A 15,606-nucleotide genomic window follows, 5' to 3' on the forward strand; every position below is an offset into this window, starting at 1 on the left:
TTATAAGTTGTTCAGAGCTAAAATAAAGTCTTCTGCTACATGGTGTTCTGACACAGCACAATGCTGGCATAAAGCTCTCCTCAACAGGACCATGACCTTCAAAATGACTGCACACAATCCTGTGCTTGCTGTGATCCACTAACACAGGTCTGTTTGCTTTCCTGTACTTTCACTGAAAGCTAACAATAATACTTTACACAAAAGTACTGCCACTAAAGCAGGACTACTCATAAGCATCAATTCCAGCGCACAAGCAAGGGGTGGGAAGGAAGGCTACATAGTAACTCCTTGGTTACACAGCTGAACACTGGGGCTCGGGCCTAAAGCTTTAATGTGCATTTTACATCATTGCAATTCCCCAAAATCACGTTTTTACATGTTAAAAAATCTAACTAATGCTGCTGAAAGGCAATTGTTCACCCTTCACAGAACAGAAAGATTTTTCTTCTTTTTTTTTTTCAGTAGAATACTTTAGGTGTCTCTTCACAACGTCAGGTTACACATAAATTTCCCCATGCACAAATAAAGGCCTGCCTTTCAGTCCTGGCTGGCATTTAGTTCACCAATACCTAATTTCTCATCTCATGCCTCCAGCTCCTTTCTCTCTGAGAGGTCATGCAGCTCAGCCCAGAGGAGCTGGCCAGCCTCAGCTGTGTCACAGTCAGACGGGCGCAGAACTGTCCTCAATTCCTCCAGCAAATACTCAGCAGGTTTCTCTGCTCTGCTGATACATTTTAACCTTGAAGTGCTAAATGCCTGTTGTGTATTTGTAAAAGATACAGGTCACTTACTTTAGTGAGATTTTTTTTTAAATAAATACTTCTAGTGAACGATGAGTGAGAATCCTGTTGATTCTGGAACAAAAATATGTATAAAAACTTCTGCTATTGGATTTCCTTCTATTTGTTGGTTGTGGGTAATGTGTGCCATATAGAAATTAATTTTCTCAGTTCAGGACAGCTGTCCTGGTCCCAGAGAGGATATCTACTCCTATTCATTTTATTTATTAAATAAACATACATCCAACAATATATTTACATTATTTTCTGAAATAATTGTCTGATCCTGCATTAATTTCTTTGCAGTAGCAGGACACACCATCTTACATTGTAAATCCAGCCTGCATACTGATAGATTGTCACAAGTCCTGTTTTCCTTCTAATAGCTAAAACCACTAAAGCAGAATCTCATTCTTGCTTTCATTTGCTAGCTGCTTTCTACCCCCTTTAATGCTCTACTTTTAGTTTCTTTTTTCCCTGCTAGAAATCACCTCTTAAATCAACTAAATAATCTAACACTTGCTTGCAAAAAGTTATTTAATTAAGGAGTGAATCCATGCTGAACATTCTGCAATGCACATAAGTATGTAAACTGCAGTTTTAGAAACAGTTTGTTTATTGTAAATGAAACTTATGTTCTGTGAAAGAACTCCTCCTCAAGTTAGAAAAAATTTCCAAGTATCCCGTCCCTTCAGGAAAAAACTCAGCACTTGGAATAATTTTAATGGATTTACTAGCAAACATTCCACTCAGATACAGTGTAACCATTTTTCTCCTTTTACCCTTTATTTCTTTACATATTTACATTACTTAAAAAACATGTAGGATCTATTCGAGCCATCTTTAAAAATACATTAGCAGGTCTTTAAAACTGATTTTGCAGTTTTTAGAGGCAGCACCCACACAGTATCAGCACAGAATCTAAAATTACAGAGTTTCAACAGAGGTAAGTTGTTATACACATTTCCAAGCCCTTTATTACAGAGGGACAGCATTACAAACAAATCCATCTGCTGTGGTACCACTGTTCTCCACATCCATTACAAATAACGTACGTCAACATTTGTTCATCTGGATTTGTGTTTCGCACCCAAGCTGGAAGAAAGAGAGCTCCTCTGGCAATCACAGTGACAGTGCAATCAAATTTTTCACAGCGTCTGCACTTTATTTTGTTTGTCTGTGTGCCATTAATCACCTGTGGAAGCTGATGCTCCTGAACAGATGATTTTGTGTACAGAGCCCTGAGCTGTTTCAGTTCATCACTGGCCATTTCCATCACTGTCATCTCAGCAAAAGCCTTTGGGCTCAAAGTTCCTGAAAAAAGGTTATGCTTTAAGTGGCAGCTTTTAGGGTTCTTAAGGTTAGAGATTTTACTTCTGATGCAATTTTTATACTTTTTGTCATTTTTAGCATGAAGAGCAAAAATATGTTCTTCAATTTCTTTAGCTAACTCTAGCCATTTAACAGTTTCTTCTTCATCTTTGGCAGAATCAATCAAAGCTTTGTAAAGAAGATCCACACATTTACACCTCAGAGCTCTCATCAGATCCTGCTGCAGACTGGCTTCGCTAACAACAGATTTAGAATCTTCATGAACAGTGTGCTGTTCCTCAAAAGAAGAATGCTGATTAATACTGCCTTCTACATTGTTATGTACCACATTTTTAACAGTTTGTGATGGGACCAAAGTGTTGGAACTAGTACCGTCTAATGCCTCCTGCTGACATGGTCCTTCAGACAACTGCTCTCTAGGAACTATACTGAGATGCTCAATTTCTTCTTTCACATCCACAGAAACTGACTTTTTAACTTGCATTGACTGAGCACAGTTATTCTTGTAAAGTGTTTTCCACCTTGACAATAGCTGCTTTGCTTTCTTTTTCAACTCTCCTGAAGGGCAGCTCTTGAGTACTCTATATACAGCCTTGGTAACTTCTGTCCCCTGAAGATATTCTACAGTCATATCAACATCTGCAAGTTCTTTAAGATGATCCTCAACATCTTGCAAATTGTTCTCAGAAAGCAGTGTTTCAATACAATGGGCTCTGTGTACAATATCTTTCAGATCAGACATTTTTAAACCTGGAAACAAACAAAAAGATCATCACCTTTCCTGCAGTTACAATATTAATTCATCTTCTGTATATTCACACAAGGTCTTCTCTTCATTTTTTGCTATTTTACACTATTTTATTTGTATATATCACTAGGTTTCCTACCATTTTCTTAAAAACACCATTCTGGTTCCTACATGACCCTCAACTTTTCACTTGCTATACAAGAGATCAACTCTTTCAGAAGTTTCTCCTTACAACTATCAGAGAAGCAAGTCAGTGTTGTGACTTACCTGAGGTCTCACTGCTGGCCTCTCCTCACAGTGCTAGCTAATACTAGCACTGGCATCGTATTACAGATGGATTATCAAGATGGGGCAGCTCAAAAACAATGACACCTGCAGTGTTTCAAAACACTGACATCTACAAATTTTGAGAATTCTCAAAGGTTTAAGACAGATCCCTTTATATTTTCTTGCAGCTGTAGCATTATTAAAGCATGCTCCCATATATTCTCACACATAAAGGAAAATCAAAGGGGGTCTTCAAAATGCAGAATCTCATGGTTTCAATAGTATTTCCTTTTGATTCCTTTTCATTAAGCCCTTTGATCAAAAAATGTTCAGTGCATTGTTATTGCAAATTTGCATGCAAAAAATAATTTTATATTCCTAACAGTATTCTTCTTCTTACTGAAAAGGAGAATTAAATGTAGAATGCAGAAATGAATGTGTGTTCTAAGTGTTGTGTTCTTCTTTTCCACAGTTAGTCTTCTAAGTTTATGCACAAAATCCGTGTTTTGTCTGAAATTGCATCCATCCTGATTCTACTCCAGAAAAACTCCTCTGCCTGACAGAGATAAGGCTAGCTACACATATTCCTATGGGAAGAAGTCATAAGTTGGTTACTTGCAGCATCATTGTTTCCATGATGAAAACTGAGAACAGGGGTAGGGAAGGGACAAGAGATACAGCTGGGAAATTTATACACTGTTGTTTCTATGACCACCACCAGCTAACTTGTTTTTTACATGACCGAAACAAGTTCAAACTTTAGGTAGGACCTCAGAGCTCCACAGAATAGAGGATAAGACTTCATTTTTTTCTACAGGAACAGAACCAACCCATCCTCCATAGTAAATGTTCTGAGCATTCCCTTAAGCTGTATTTAAACACTTGTCTTATGTTTTGAAGTCCTTCAAAACCTCAATAATGGCGATCACAGAAACCAATTTATTACTCAAGAAGTTTCAAACTCAGAGAAACAGGATGCAGTTTTCACGTACTTAAGTTGAGCCCTCTGCATCATCATACCAAAAAGAATGTCAGTGCATCCACTCATCTGTTCTGCTACAGGAACACAGAGGCTGTGAACAGAAAGAAGAGCTTTGTCATGTAGGAGAGCCAAGATAAGGCAAGAACAGTTCTCTGTCTCCAGAGTACCAAGAGGAAGAAACTTGAAATTACTGATGCCATGGTAATACTGCAGTGTATTTTCTAGCCAAAGCTCACTGGGAACCCAAGTATAGCAAGCCTGAGTTCTTCCCTGCTCAGACTCCTGTTCTTTGAACTCTGATGTTTCTATTATAAATCAGATAGAACAGGAAGTTGGAAGAAGCCCCAAAACCTTTTGAAGAGAATGCAAGTGTGTCACAGAAATCAAGTTGCAATTCCAAATGGAAAATTATTCTACCACTTGAGGGAGCTGTGGCATAGCAAACTCATGGAATCTTTTCAAATGTGCATTAAAGACTCCAGCCTGTGAAGAAAAAAGATAAAATAATTATGCTATGAACTTTAGGAGACTTCACATTTTTAAGGTACATATTTGCCTAATTTTGGCAGAGTCCATAGATGCTGGGATACAGACAGGAAGAAAAGAGTATATCCCTTATCTCTCCCTCCTTTTTATAAACACCCTAAGGTACTGGAAGGCCACAGTAAGGCCTCCCCAAAGCCTCCTCTTCTCCAGGCTGACCAAGTCCAGCTCTCTCAGCCTTTCTTCATGGGAGAGGTGCTTCAGCTCTCTGAGCATCTCTGTGATCCATGGGCCTTCTGGGCTGCAAGCACACACTGTTGGTGTTCATGTCCATCTCCTCATCCACAGGAACCCCCAAGTCCTTCTCTGTAGGGCTGCTCTCAGTGACTTCTTCTCCCAGTCTGTGCTCATGTCTGGGATTGCCCTGACTCAGGTGCAGCACCTTGCACTCGAGCTTCTTGAACTTCACGAGATGCTCATGGGCCCAACTCCTCAAGTTTGTCCAGGGCCCCCTGCATGGCATCCTGTCCTGCTGTGGTGTCACCTGCAAACTTGCTGAGGGTGCACTGATCCCACTGCCCATGCCACTGATGAAAATATTAAAGGGTGCCAGTCCCATGAGAGTCCTGAGGGACACCACTCACCTCCAGCCTCTACCTGGACACAGAGCCACTGACCACAACTCTCTGTCTGTGTCCATCCAGCAACTCCACATCCACTGAATATGAATGAGTCCATCCATAAAACCCATGTCTCTCCAATCTGGGGACAAGGATGTCATGAGAGACTATAATAAAGGCCCTTACAGAAGTCTACATAGATGACATTGGTCAGTCCTCCCTTGTCAACCCTTGCTGTCACTCTATCATAGAATGCCACCAGATTGGTCATGCATGACTCACCAATAGTAAAGCCATGCTGGCTGCCTTGAATTACCCTTCTGTCTCTTATGTGCCTTAGCACATCTTCTAGGAGGCTCTTCCTAGGCACAGAGGTGAGCCTCACCGGTCTGTAGTCCCCTGGATCTTTCTTACTTTCATTTTTAAAAATGGAAGTGATGTTTCCCTTTTTTCAGTCACCAGGGACTTCACCTAACTGTCATGACTTTCCAAATATGCATGAGAACATCAGTTTGAATTCCAAGCTACACTGAAGGTTACAAGGCTCATATTTACAATGAGATTCAGTAATGCTGTGCTGATGAGGCACTTTCTTGCCAAATCATTACAAACTCTCACTCTGGCTGCACGGTATAATGAGTCACTTGTGTGTACAAGAATAAATGATGACAATCAATAAAAACCTTGTAAGCCAAAAAAAAAAAAACCAAACATCAGGCTACCTCAGGTTTAAAATATGGCCATCCTGTAATAATACCAAGTTGAATCAGAACATTTTTAAACAGTAAAATGACTAAGTAAGAGAAAACCAACAAACAAACAAACAAAAAAACAACCCAGCCCGAGACACATGCTGTTAAGTGCAAATTTAGTCCCTGGGAAAAACACTGCCCTCTCCAAAAGCATTTAGAACAAATGTTTTGTCTTTGCTTTACACTTTATCTTGTACAAAGCCATAGCCCATTTTGTCTTAACCCTGAAAAACCAAGACAAACTCAGAATGCATGCAAGCAAGTGTGTATGAATGTCTTCGAAGGGTGAACACCTGTCCTTTTCTCTCTCATCCCAACGTCCATTGTAGGTGAGCTTTTCTCCAAGAAATTCTATGTAATTGGAAAAAAAATCCAGACCACAGCCCAGACAAGGATCAGAAGTCAAGTACTCCTAACAGTGTGTCCTGCTTTCAGTTGGGGTAGAGTTAATTTCCTTTACAGTGGCTCGTATGGGGCCGTGTTCTGGATTTGTGCTGAGCACAGGCTGATAATATGGAGCTGTTTTTATTATTGCTGAGCAGGGCTTACACAGAGACCTGCCTTTCCTACTGCCATGCTGGCAAGGAAGTTGAGGGTGCATGGAAGACTGGGAGGAGAGACACAGCTGAGACAGGTGACCCCAACTGACCAAAGGATATTCCAGACCATCTGACATCATGCTTAGTATATAAGGTGGGGGAAGAAGAAGGAACTGGGGGACATTTGGAGTGATGGAGTTTGTCTTCCCAAGTCTCTGTGACACATGGTAGGCTCTTCTGGAGATGTCTGAACACCTGCCTGCCTATGGGAAGTAGTGAATGAATTCCTGGTTTTGCTTTGCTTATGTGCACAGCTTTTACTTTTCCTATTAAACTGTGTTTATCTCAAGCCAGGAGTTATCTGTTTTTTACCTTTCTGATTCCCTCCCCAGTCCCACTGCTGGGGCTGTGAGTGAGAGGCTCCGTGGGGCTTGGCTGCTGGCTGGGGTTAAACCATGACACAGGGGAATAAATGTTCTGCAAACATTGCGTTAAAAATATTAATGCTATAGCAGAGATGGTGCATAGCATAGTCCTAGAAACAACAGCTTACTTTGGGGAACCTAAATCCCAGATAAACAATGAAAATTACCAAATACTATTTTAAATTCAAGAGCCTAAGCAGAAATCAGAATTCTCCCAGCCAGCCTTCAACCCTAAAAACATTTCTTCATCCTATCTAGTGGGAGAGCAGATATCAACAATGTCACCAAGAAACCATTTACTGGAGCTTTTATTTCATATCAGCAAAAATCAGAGCTCTTCCTGCTTCTCCACAGGACTGCCTCCCACACCTAAAACATTCAGAACTACACAGCAGTTCATCTTCAAAGAATAGCCACATGAATAAAGCTAAGTGAATACAGTGAGAACTGAGGCAATACAGCAGTATAACTTCCAGTTGTCCATGACCACTGACACCTCATGGACCAGGAGTCACCTCTCACTCACAGACCCAGAAGCACTGGAGTACACTGTACTAATATGGAGTTTTGTAGTTTTGTTCTGCATCTTTTACATCAGAGTGCTTGAACTACAGCACTCTTAACTAATCTGGAGCTATGCTGTCTCCACCCCTGTGTTTCTCCCAGTGAAATCATTCTCCCACAGCTTTCCTCCCATATTAGTAAGTTTGAAGAGGAGAGATGTGAAGATGCACAGAGTATCCTCTTTTACAAGGCAAATTTTTAATCCTTATTTGGAGTTGCTTCTTCTAGACCCCTCAATGTTTAATTAAAATTGAATTCTTATATTCTTAAAAAAAATAAAATTAAACAATCAATAGAGCACATAATGAAATTCTCAAGCCTCAGGGATCAATCCCAATGCAGAGCTGTCAGCACATTTTTTCTAATAAGATCAAACATGCATGGATTTAATGAGATAGGAAAAGCTGTTGTCCTTACCAGACTGCTTAGCCACGGGCTTCATTTGACACCAGTATATAAGACAGAGCTCATGAAAAAGTTCAATATATTACAGCTACACCAGATAAATTAAAACCTGACTTGTTCCATGGCAAAAACAAAATGAGAAAATACTTTACAAATTGAACAGCTACAGCTGTTTTGAATTCTAGGATGCTCTGCTGATGTTAGAGAGGATGCACATCCCAGCAGACATTACCTTGCTAAGGGCTCCTTTTAATAACTTCATTTACAGTTAAACTGATTCACACTGGGAGATATTTTAGCTTTTCCTATATCCTGTGTTCCTTAACCATGTGAATTTTTCTACTGAATGAAGTAGCTAACTACTTGAAACACTGAAAAATGTTACAAGTAATGCATTATTCCACTGATAGGAAATCTTTATTTTTACTGATATTGTTGACCTTGTTAATAAAATAATTTTATGGAGTTAAAAAAAATTACAAAATAATTTTTAACAAGTTACAAGTGTCAAATGGAGATATTAGCTAACCTCTTCCACAACTGGACAGATATACAGACTCACAATACATTCTAATACATTATGATTCGGGGGGCAATAATAAAATGTATATATAGTTCAGAGAGATTTGTCATCAACAGTTTTATTGGCAATTATGAATAAGTAAGGTGGCTGTCTACTTGCTTTAAAATTTGCACCATTTCACATAAAGAAACACTTGTAGGGTTTCTCTAAAGTACAACCAGATTATTTTTCAATATTAACTAACTTTATTCTAAAATCCATTTCCTAGTTTGGGCACAAGGTCACAGAAATGTTCCATGGAGCTCCCTGGTTTTTCAAATTTTCATGGCAAAGCCTTGTCAAAGCTGGCAGAGGAATCCCTTTTCTCTCAGCCACTTTCCACTACTTGTCAGTATGAGGTACTAGCTGGGGCTTCAAGCAGGTCAAAAGTCAGGCTTTTGACACACAGGGCACATTTTCTAAACATGAACTCCCATTTTGGCCTCAACTGACAACAGATAAGAAAATAAGTGTGTCAAATGGAACTTCAGCAGATGACTGAGACATGACTTAATGCTGCTACAGTAAGGTTATCATGAGATTCAGCCTTTTGGGCAGCTTCACACAGTTTTCAACAAACCATACAGTAACTTTAGTGATTATATATTAACAGAGTCTCCTGCAATCTAAAGAGTACACCTTATCATCTGCATAAAAATCCAAGCTTGTTTGAAATACATCTGGCATTTTCCCAACACATCTCTATCATGAAGAGCAAAACTTAAGCTGAGCCAAGCAGAAAATGCTAATATCAATCCTTTAACATCACCTGCCTCAGTACTGAATCAAAACTTCACTGTGTGAAAAAGAGTTTTTTGCCCTTTGTGAAATTACTGCTTCATTTCCTAACATTCAAGTTTTTTTCAACAGTAATAGATTTTAGAAGAAAAAAGAATTGTTGTTACATCTGACAGACAATGTGAACAATGTTTCATTATTTTCCCACAGCAAGAGGGTACTATAAACATTCTCCCTCACTCAAGAAACATACCTGGCAATAGAATTATGATCTAAGTGAACTTGTGTAATCATTTATTAAATAACTACTTTTATTCAATATAGTTTAGTCTCCTAACTGTTCATCTGGATGGATGCAAATGTTCATATCCGTATTTCCAATCACTTCAGACAGCAAACTAGCCAAAAAATTTCAGGAAGGCCGTGATATCTCCAAGTAGAAGCCAGTTTCTTTAACGTACTTTAACTGTATTGCTTTATACAGGTAACAGTTTCAGTTTATTTTATGTTTTGGTGCTCTTTCAACACCAATGGGATTGCATCACTCAGCTGCTCTGCTCCCTCTACTCAATGTCTGTGCACAAGAAGCATTTGCAACATTGTCTCCCAAAGACTGGGATATCATAATTCAAAATTCCTAGTACATTGAGATTGGCTTATACACTATGATGCTCTTAGAAGTAACAAAATGGGAACTGCTCTGTATTTCTTTTGAAGTTGTAAGCCTCTAGTTTTCCCATCCTTCCACCGCAGACAAAATGATTGGGAGTTTACACCTTTTTTAAAAAGGAAAGGCTACAGTGTTATGCACAACATGGCTCCAGCACCCACTACTTGAAAAAAAAAATTCACTTTCACATGTTCTATTATAATTACAAAGACTGAAAATTCTTTCCCTGTTCCCCTATAAAGACATTACCTTTCATGTTCATTCTTGGCTTTACAGCTTTACTCCACTATTTTGTAACTTCGTCTTAAATTTCTTGTTCATTTACCCAAGGAGAATTAGCACTTTTTAAACCTACAGAAAAGAAGAACATGTTGTGAGCTGCAGGTTTAACATTGGCTTTTAAGTGAGAGATCTCATCAAACTTTCTTCCATCTAATTTTTAGTCTCCATAAATATTGTTTATATCCTTTTGCAGATGTACCTATTTGAAACCTGGACGACCTCAATCTAAACAAAGCTTTCCCGAGGTGGATCACACTTCCTTCTTTCACTGAGCTCTGCACTGGAGCACAGAAGTCCAACAAAAAAGACTGTCTTGAAAACAAAAGCCTAAATCAATAAGTAAAAATGTACTTAAGACTTATTTGTGAACAAAGCACATTTGTTAACTTAATACTTCAGAATGAAAATATTAATAACTTTGGAGAGAAATAAGCGATGCTTTCTCTTGAAGACATTTCCCTGACAAAATAGCTTTAATGATTTTTCTTAATCATATACAGCTAGCAAGGAATTAAATTCTAGCACACTACAAGCAAAGGTAAATGTTTAGTTTGCAATGTCTTTTTATGGAAAATTGTGCTGACAAATTCATATAAAAATGGAACATGTAAGTAATAAAAACATGCTTTATGAACTTCTGCAAGCTTTTCATCATTTCTCAGATGAACACCATCTTTTCATTGCTTTAACATTATTTTTTTAGTTAAGTCTTGGCTCTACACTATTTCTATTTGTCATTCCATTGCTGGGGCCATACTTAGATTAAATATCACTTTGCTGTTGTTTTACAGGTTTTCCACTGAAAAATTATACAACTTTTTTCCTTTAAAAATAAATTCTTTGTATGCAGGAGAGTACATATGCTCCTGAAAAGGCCATCCATCCTGACTAGATAAAGAGGATGATTTAAACAAATGGTATTTGTAAAATATTATCAGTGTCTGCTGACAACTCCTTATGCTAAATATGAACACTTAAAAGTGAAAGTACATAATTTCTTAATACTTTAGAGTCTTGATCAAAGACCCATGATGTACTGATTCAAGCAAAGGGTGAAATACACTTGAAATGAAATGGATTTTTATATATTTAACTATTAAAATAATACTACATTTAAAAGCATGAACTCTAACTCCTTTCTATATTTACGCCAGCATATGTCTTATTTCAAGACATCAATGCTGCATGGAGACCAATATAAAAAAATACATGAAGAATTCCCATAACGGCACCATTACAGATATCCATCCTGCAGCTTCCAATCCAAGGTCAGCCTCTTCCGTGGGTGGAATTACAGCCACTTTCGATATAAATCAGAAGGGAGGTTACAACAGCTGGGAGCAGCAGCCCAGCCGTGTGCATTTGAAAGCAGCTCACATGCCCTTGGCGATGAAGCCAGCCACAGGTGACAGCTTGTGTGGCCGAGGCTGGGGGTCAGGCTCATGTCACCAGCGGCTGAGAATCCCCACTGGAGCCTCCATCTCGGTCAGCAGCCCACGAAATCTGGGGGAGATCAGCCTGCAAATCTGCCTGCGTTGGCTTCCCAGAAAACGGGTGGGCCCGCACACGCTCTAAATGTGATCCAGAATGCCAGGGGCACGCTAACTCCGTGGGGTTTTCTCCAAATTCTTCATTGAACCTTCACAAAATCATTGAGTTAATTAGGTTGGAAAAGATCTGAGATCATCGAGTCCAACCTATGACTGAACATCACCTGTAAACCAGACCACGACACTGAGTGCCATGTCCTCAAACACCTCCAGGGCCGGTGACTCCACCACCTCCCTGGGCAATCCACACCATCTAATCACCCCGGTGAAGAAATTCTTCTTAATGTCCAACCTAAACCTCCCCTGGCTCCTCACACTCGTTCCTGCGACACATCCCCGTACCCTTCTAGCTTAATTCTGACCCACGGCTGTCCTGCTCAGGGGCGAAATGCTGTCCCGCACAGCCGGGGCAGGAGGAAAAGCAAGCACAGCCCTACCTACTAAAGCCCCGCTTCTCGGGGCGCTGTTCCCGCTGTTTCCCGTCCCCCTCAGTCCCGAGTGCCAGCCGGGGCCCGCACCGCGCTGAAGGGCAAACCATGGCTGCGGAGCACCTGGGCGGTTCGTGCCTCCTGCCACTTTCCCCTAACCTCACCGCCAAGGCAAGAACGGCGGCTCCCCGGGCGCTACTGAGGCGGAGAAGCCGCACTCCTGCTGCCCCCGGCGAAACACACAGCGCTGCTCCCGCACGCCCCGTGCCGCGACAGCCGGGCCGGCGCCCTCACCTCCGCAGCGGGGACCGACATGCCGCCGCCCGCCCGCTTCCTGCTGCGCCGCCATCTTCGCGCAGCTGCGCGCTGCTCCCGCCGCTGCCGGCGGACACCGGGCTGGGGCAGCTCCGCTGCGGGCGCGGGCTGTGTCGGGAAAGAGAAACCACGTCCCGTTGTAGCAGGAATACCAGTACCACGTCCCATTGCACCAGTGCGGCCCGCAGGACTAGGGAAGCGATTCTTCCCCTGTACTCGGCACGGCTGAGGCCGCCTCCACTACCGTGCCCACTTCTGGGCGCCTCACTCCAGGGAGGGTACTGAGGTGCTGGAGCGTGTCCGGAGAAGGGTTGGGAGCACATGTCCGATGGGAAGCGGCCGAGGAAGCGGGGATTGCTTAGCCCAGAGAAAAGGAGGCTTAGGGGTGACCTTATCACTGTCTACAACCACCTGACAGGAGATTGTAGCCAGCTGTGGGTCGGCCTCTTCCCCCCCCCACAACTAGTGACAGGATGAGAGGATATCACCTCAAGCTGTGCCAGGAGAGATTTAGTTGGACATTAGGAAGAATTTCTTCACAGAAAGAGTGACTAGATGTTGGAATGGACTGCCCGAGCAGGTGGCAGTCACCGTCCCTGGAGGTGTTCAGGAAAGTCTGGATGGGGCACTCAGTGCCGTGGTCTGGCTGACAGGGTGGTGGTGTTGGGTCAGGGCTTGCACTTGCTGATCTCGGAGGTCTTTTCCAAGCAAACTGATCCTGGGATTCTGCTGTGGGATGCGTATTCCCTGAGGGCACTTGTGCTGTCCCTGGGGCTGCCGTAGGGTGAAAACACTCCTGAGAGAGCAGGAACTCCCATGCAGCCTCAGGTATGAGGGCACAGTTTCCCCGGAGGCTGCCGGCTGTTTTGGGCATGGATCTGGCTCATGATGTGGCTGTGGGAGACACTGTGATACTGCCTTGTGGCCCCTGTGCAGGGCATGGCCTTCCTTTGGTACCTCTCTGTGTGGCTGTGGGAGCCCCACCATGCTCCTCTCAGCCCTAAGATGAATGAAAAATAAGTAACATTCATGTGATTTTAAACTTTAACTTCAGTCGTGATATGGTCCTTCTCGAGCAAACATGGCTTGGAAAGGCAGGGTGACACACAAGGTAAATGAGTATCAGACCTAAGGCTAACACAGAACAACAACAACAACAAAAAAAGTTGTAAAACTTCCTATTTTCAATATAGTACTGTGTTACTTTTGGTATAACTAACTAATCTTTTGGATACTAAATGGAGCTATTGGTATACACAGAGTTAAAGAAAATAAATATAAAATTTCACAAGGTTATAGCTTTTTGATATGATGAAGTCTGTTGGACATGTCTGATTATGCAGGAAATGCCTAAAAGTAAATTTAATTTAATCAAAGTAAAGGTATTTGTGGAAATAAACAAAGTAAAGCCTTTGTTGTAGTGCTTTCTTCTTTCACATGTATTTCCTCTTTCATGTATTTCACATAGGTGTTCAAAATTATTTTTTAAGTGATTACTACTTCCAGAATTTTGGCTCTACAGCAAATCTATTGATGATGCTGGGATTTATACTCTGATACAGTAAAATGCTGGTATGATTTTTTGATGCATATTTTTGGCTCTATTCACTAATGAGGTCTGTGTTGCCCTCTGCTGTCAGTAATCTGATTTTACCTACCTGAAGGCGCCAAATATGTTTTGGCAAGAATATCATGTACTGCAGACCTCTTTTTCCTTATTTTGACATAATGAACATCACCATTACTAACCACACAGAGAAAAAAAGCCTTGTGTTGTTGTAGAGGATGTAAAAAAACTAGATAAACAATGTATTAAATTATTGTAGTGAACCAGTTTATCAGTGCTCATCACTGAGTGATCTCAAACCTTTCCTTTCTAGTGCTGAAATGGTTGCATTATACACTGATTGCTAATGCTGTTCAGTTCTTCACACACAGTGTGTTTGTGCCAGACTCATGAATTCATCAGGGACTGAACATGTGATACAATGAGTAGCTGAATGCCACAGTTGAAATCAGGCTTCCTTTTTGCCTTGTCTTTGTGTCTCACACAGCAAAAAAAAAAGTGTGGGACAAAACCTATGCCAAAGACTTTATGAAACAAGACATGAAGAATTTGAAGCATGACTGTCCAGAAATGGCACAGTAACATAGCAGAACAGGATCAGAACCTTCCAGGTTCAAATGTGGCATGTCCTCCAGCGGCCTGTGTTACATATTTTGAAGTATTCCTGCAGCCCACATACATCAGGAATTCAGCAGCAGCTCTCATTGCAATATCCAGGAGTTTGCAGTTTCATTTCAGTTTGGGGCTCCAAGGCTTTAAATGCCAGTTTTGTTTAATCTTTCTGTACCTGTGTGATTATGAGAACAGTACATGTTGGATTCCTTATGTCCTCAGCTGAAAGTGCCTTGCCTACTACAGAGGCACAGAGCTCCCTTGGCAGGAAAGCAAAAACAAGCATGGCTTTTTCCTTCTGATTAGCCCTCCTTTGAGATGGGATCAAAACTGAGGATGCCCCTCCTGGAGACTGGTTTCTCACTCAAAGAACTGTCTGGGCATCTCCATTAAATTGTCTTTGATCTAATGAATAAGAGGTCATTATTCCAGTTTCCCATTTATAGAACAGATGCAATAATGCTTTCTCAATTTTTAAAATGATACACTCAGTAAATTCATACATATATGTATACATGTGTAATGATATATGTGTATGCCATGTCTTTGTATGGTTTTTCAGGATAATATCAGTGCTACTGTAACAGCGATAACTTCCTTGAAACTTCAGTATTAGCTGTGATAAGTATCTGCATTTCTAGAAGCATAGGCTTCTATTAAACAGATGGAGATATTCTGCCAGCTGAAAAGTATTGAGTATCCAGAGAACTATTTGGAAAAATGTTGGTCCATCATAAGGTTTCTGTAGAGAACAATATATGCTTCAAATAAGCCTCTGTAATTTTTTTTTCTTTTTCTAAAAATATTGTTATTTTTAAAGAAAAAACCCCAACAAAACCAAATGCATGGATTTAATATATTCACAATTTAAAAAATATTTTTATTTTTAAAATTGTGTCCTATCTTAATGTCTTAATAGGATCTATGACATTCATTGTATGGTCCACCACTGTAATTCTTCCTGAAGAGCTTTCTTCAATTTAAGG

General features: G+C 40.8%; 1 protein-coding gene across 8 annotated transcripts; it reads right to left on the reverse strand.

The window, feature by feature from the left end:
* Positions 1 to 1,533: 1,533 nt before the first annotated feature.
* On the reverse strand, positions 1,534 to 12,808 carry TCEANC (transcription elongation factor A N-terminal and central domain containing). 8 transcript variants are annotated; one of them, XM_071430506.1, is made up of 3 exons: positions 12,421 to 12,806; positions 10,116 to 10,217; positions 1,534 to 2,861 (listed from the first exon to the last, which is right to left on the reverse strand). In XM_071430506.1, the coding sequence occupies exons 2-3, from the start codon at positions 10,126 to 10,128 to the stop codon at positions 1,774 to 1,776; spliced, it is 1,101 nt and encodes a 366-aa protein (XP_071286607.1). In that variant the 5' UTR covers positions 10,129 to 10,217; positions 12,421 to 12,806; the 3' UTR covers positions 1,534 to 1,773. The 8 variants fall into 8 exon arrangements, with proteins under 8 accessions (XP_071286607.1, XP_071286608.1, XP_071286611.1 ...); XM_071430507.1 differs by lacking the exon at positions 12,421 to 12,806 and adding an exon at positions 12,136 to 12,414; XM_071430510.1 differs by lacking the exon at positions 12,421 to 12,806 and adding an exon at positions 4,119 to 4,199 and having other exon boundaries at positions 10,116 to 10,219.
* Between the last annotated feature and the right edge of the window lie 2,798 nt (positions 12,809 to 15,606).

This window comes from Agelaius tricolor, unplaced genomic scaffold, assembly GCF_023055355.1.
Source record: "Agelaius tricolor isolate 1412-34295 unplaced genomic scaffold, bAgeTri1.0.p SCAF_7, whole genome shotgun sequence".
In the NCBI taxonomy this organism is placed as follows: Eukaryota; Metazoa; Chordata; class Aves; order Passeriformes; family Icteridae; genus Agelaius; species Agelaius tricolor.

Excerpts from the sequence above, each read along its gene's own strand:
- TCEANC (XM_071430504.1), bottom strand. The coding sequence starts at position 5,329 with ATGGACTCATTCATATTCAGTGGATGTGGAGTTGCTGGATGGACACAG. Across the intron at positions 2,862-5,235 it reads TGTCCAGGTAGAGGCTGGAG|GTTTAAAAATGTCTGATCTG; the intron begins GTGAGTGGTGTC and ends GTTTGTTTCCAG.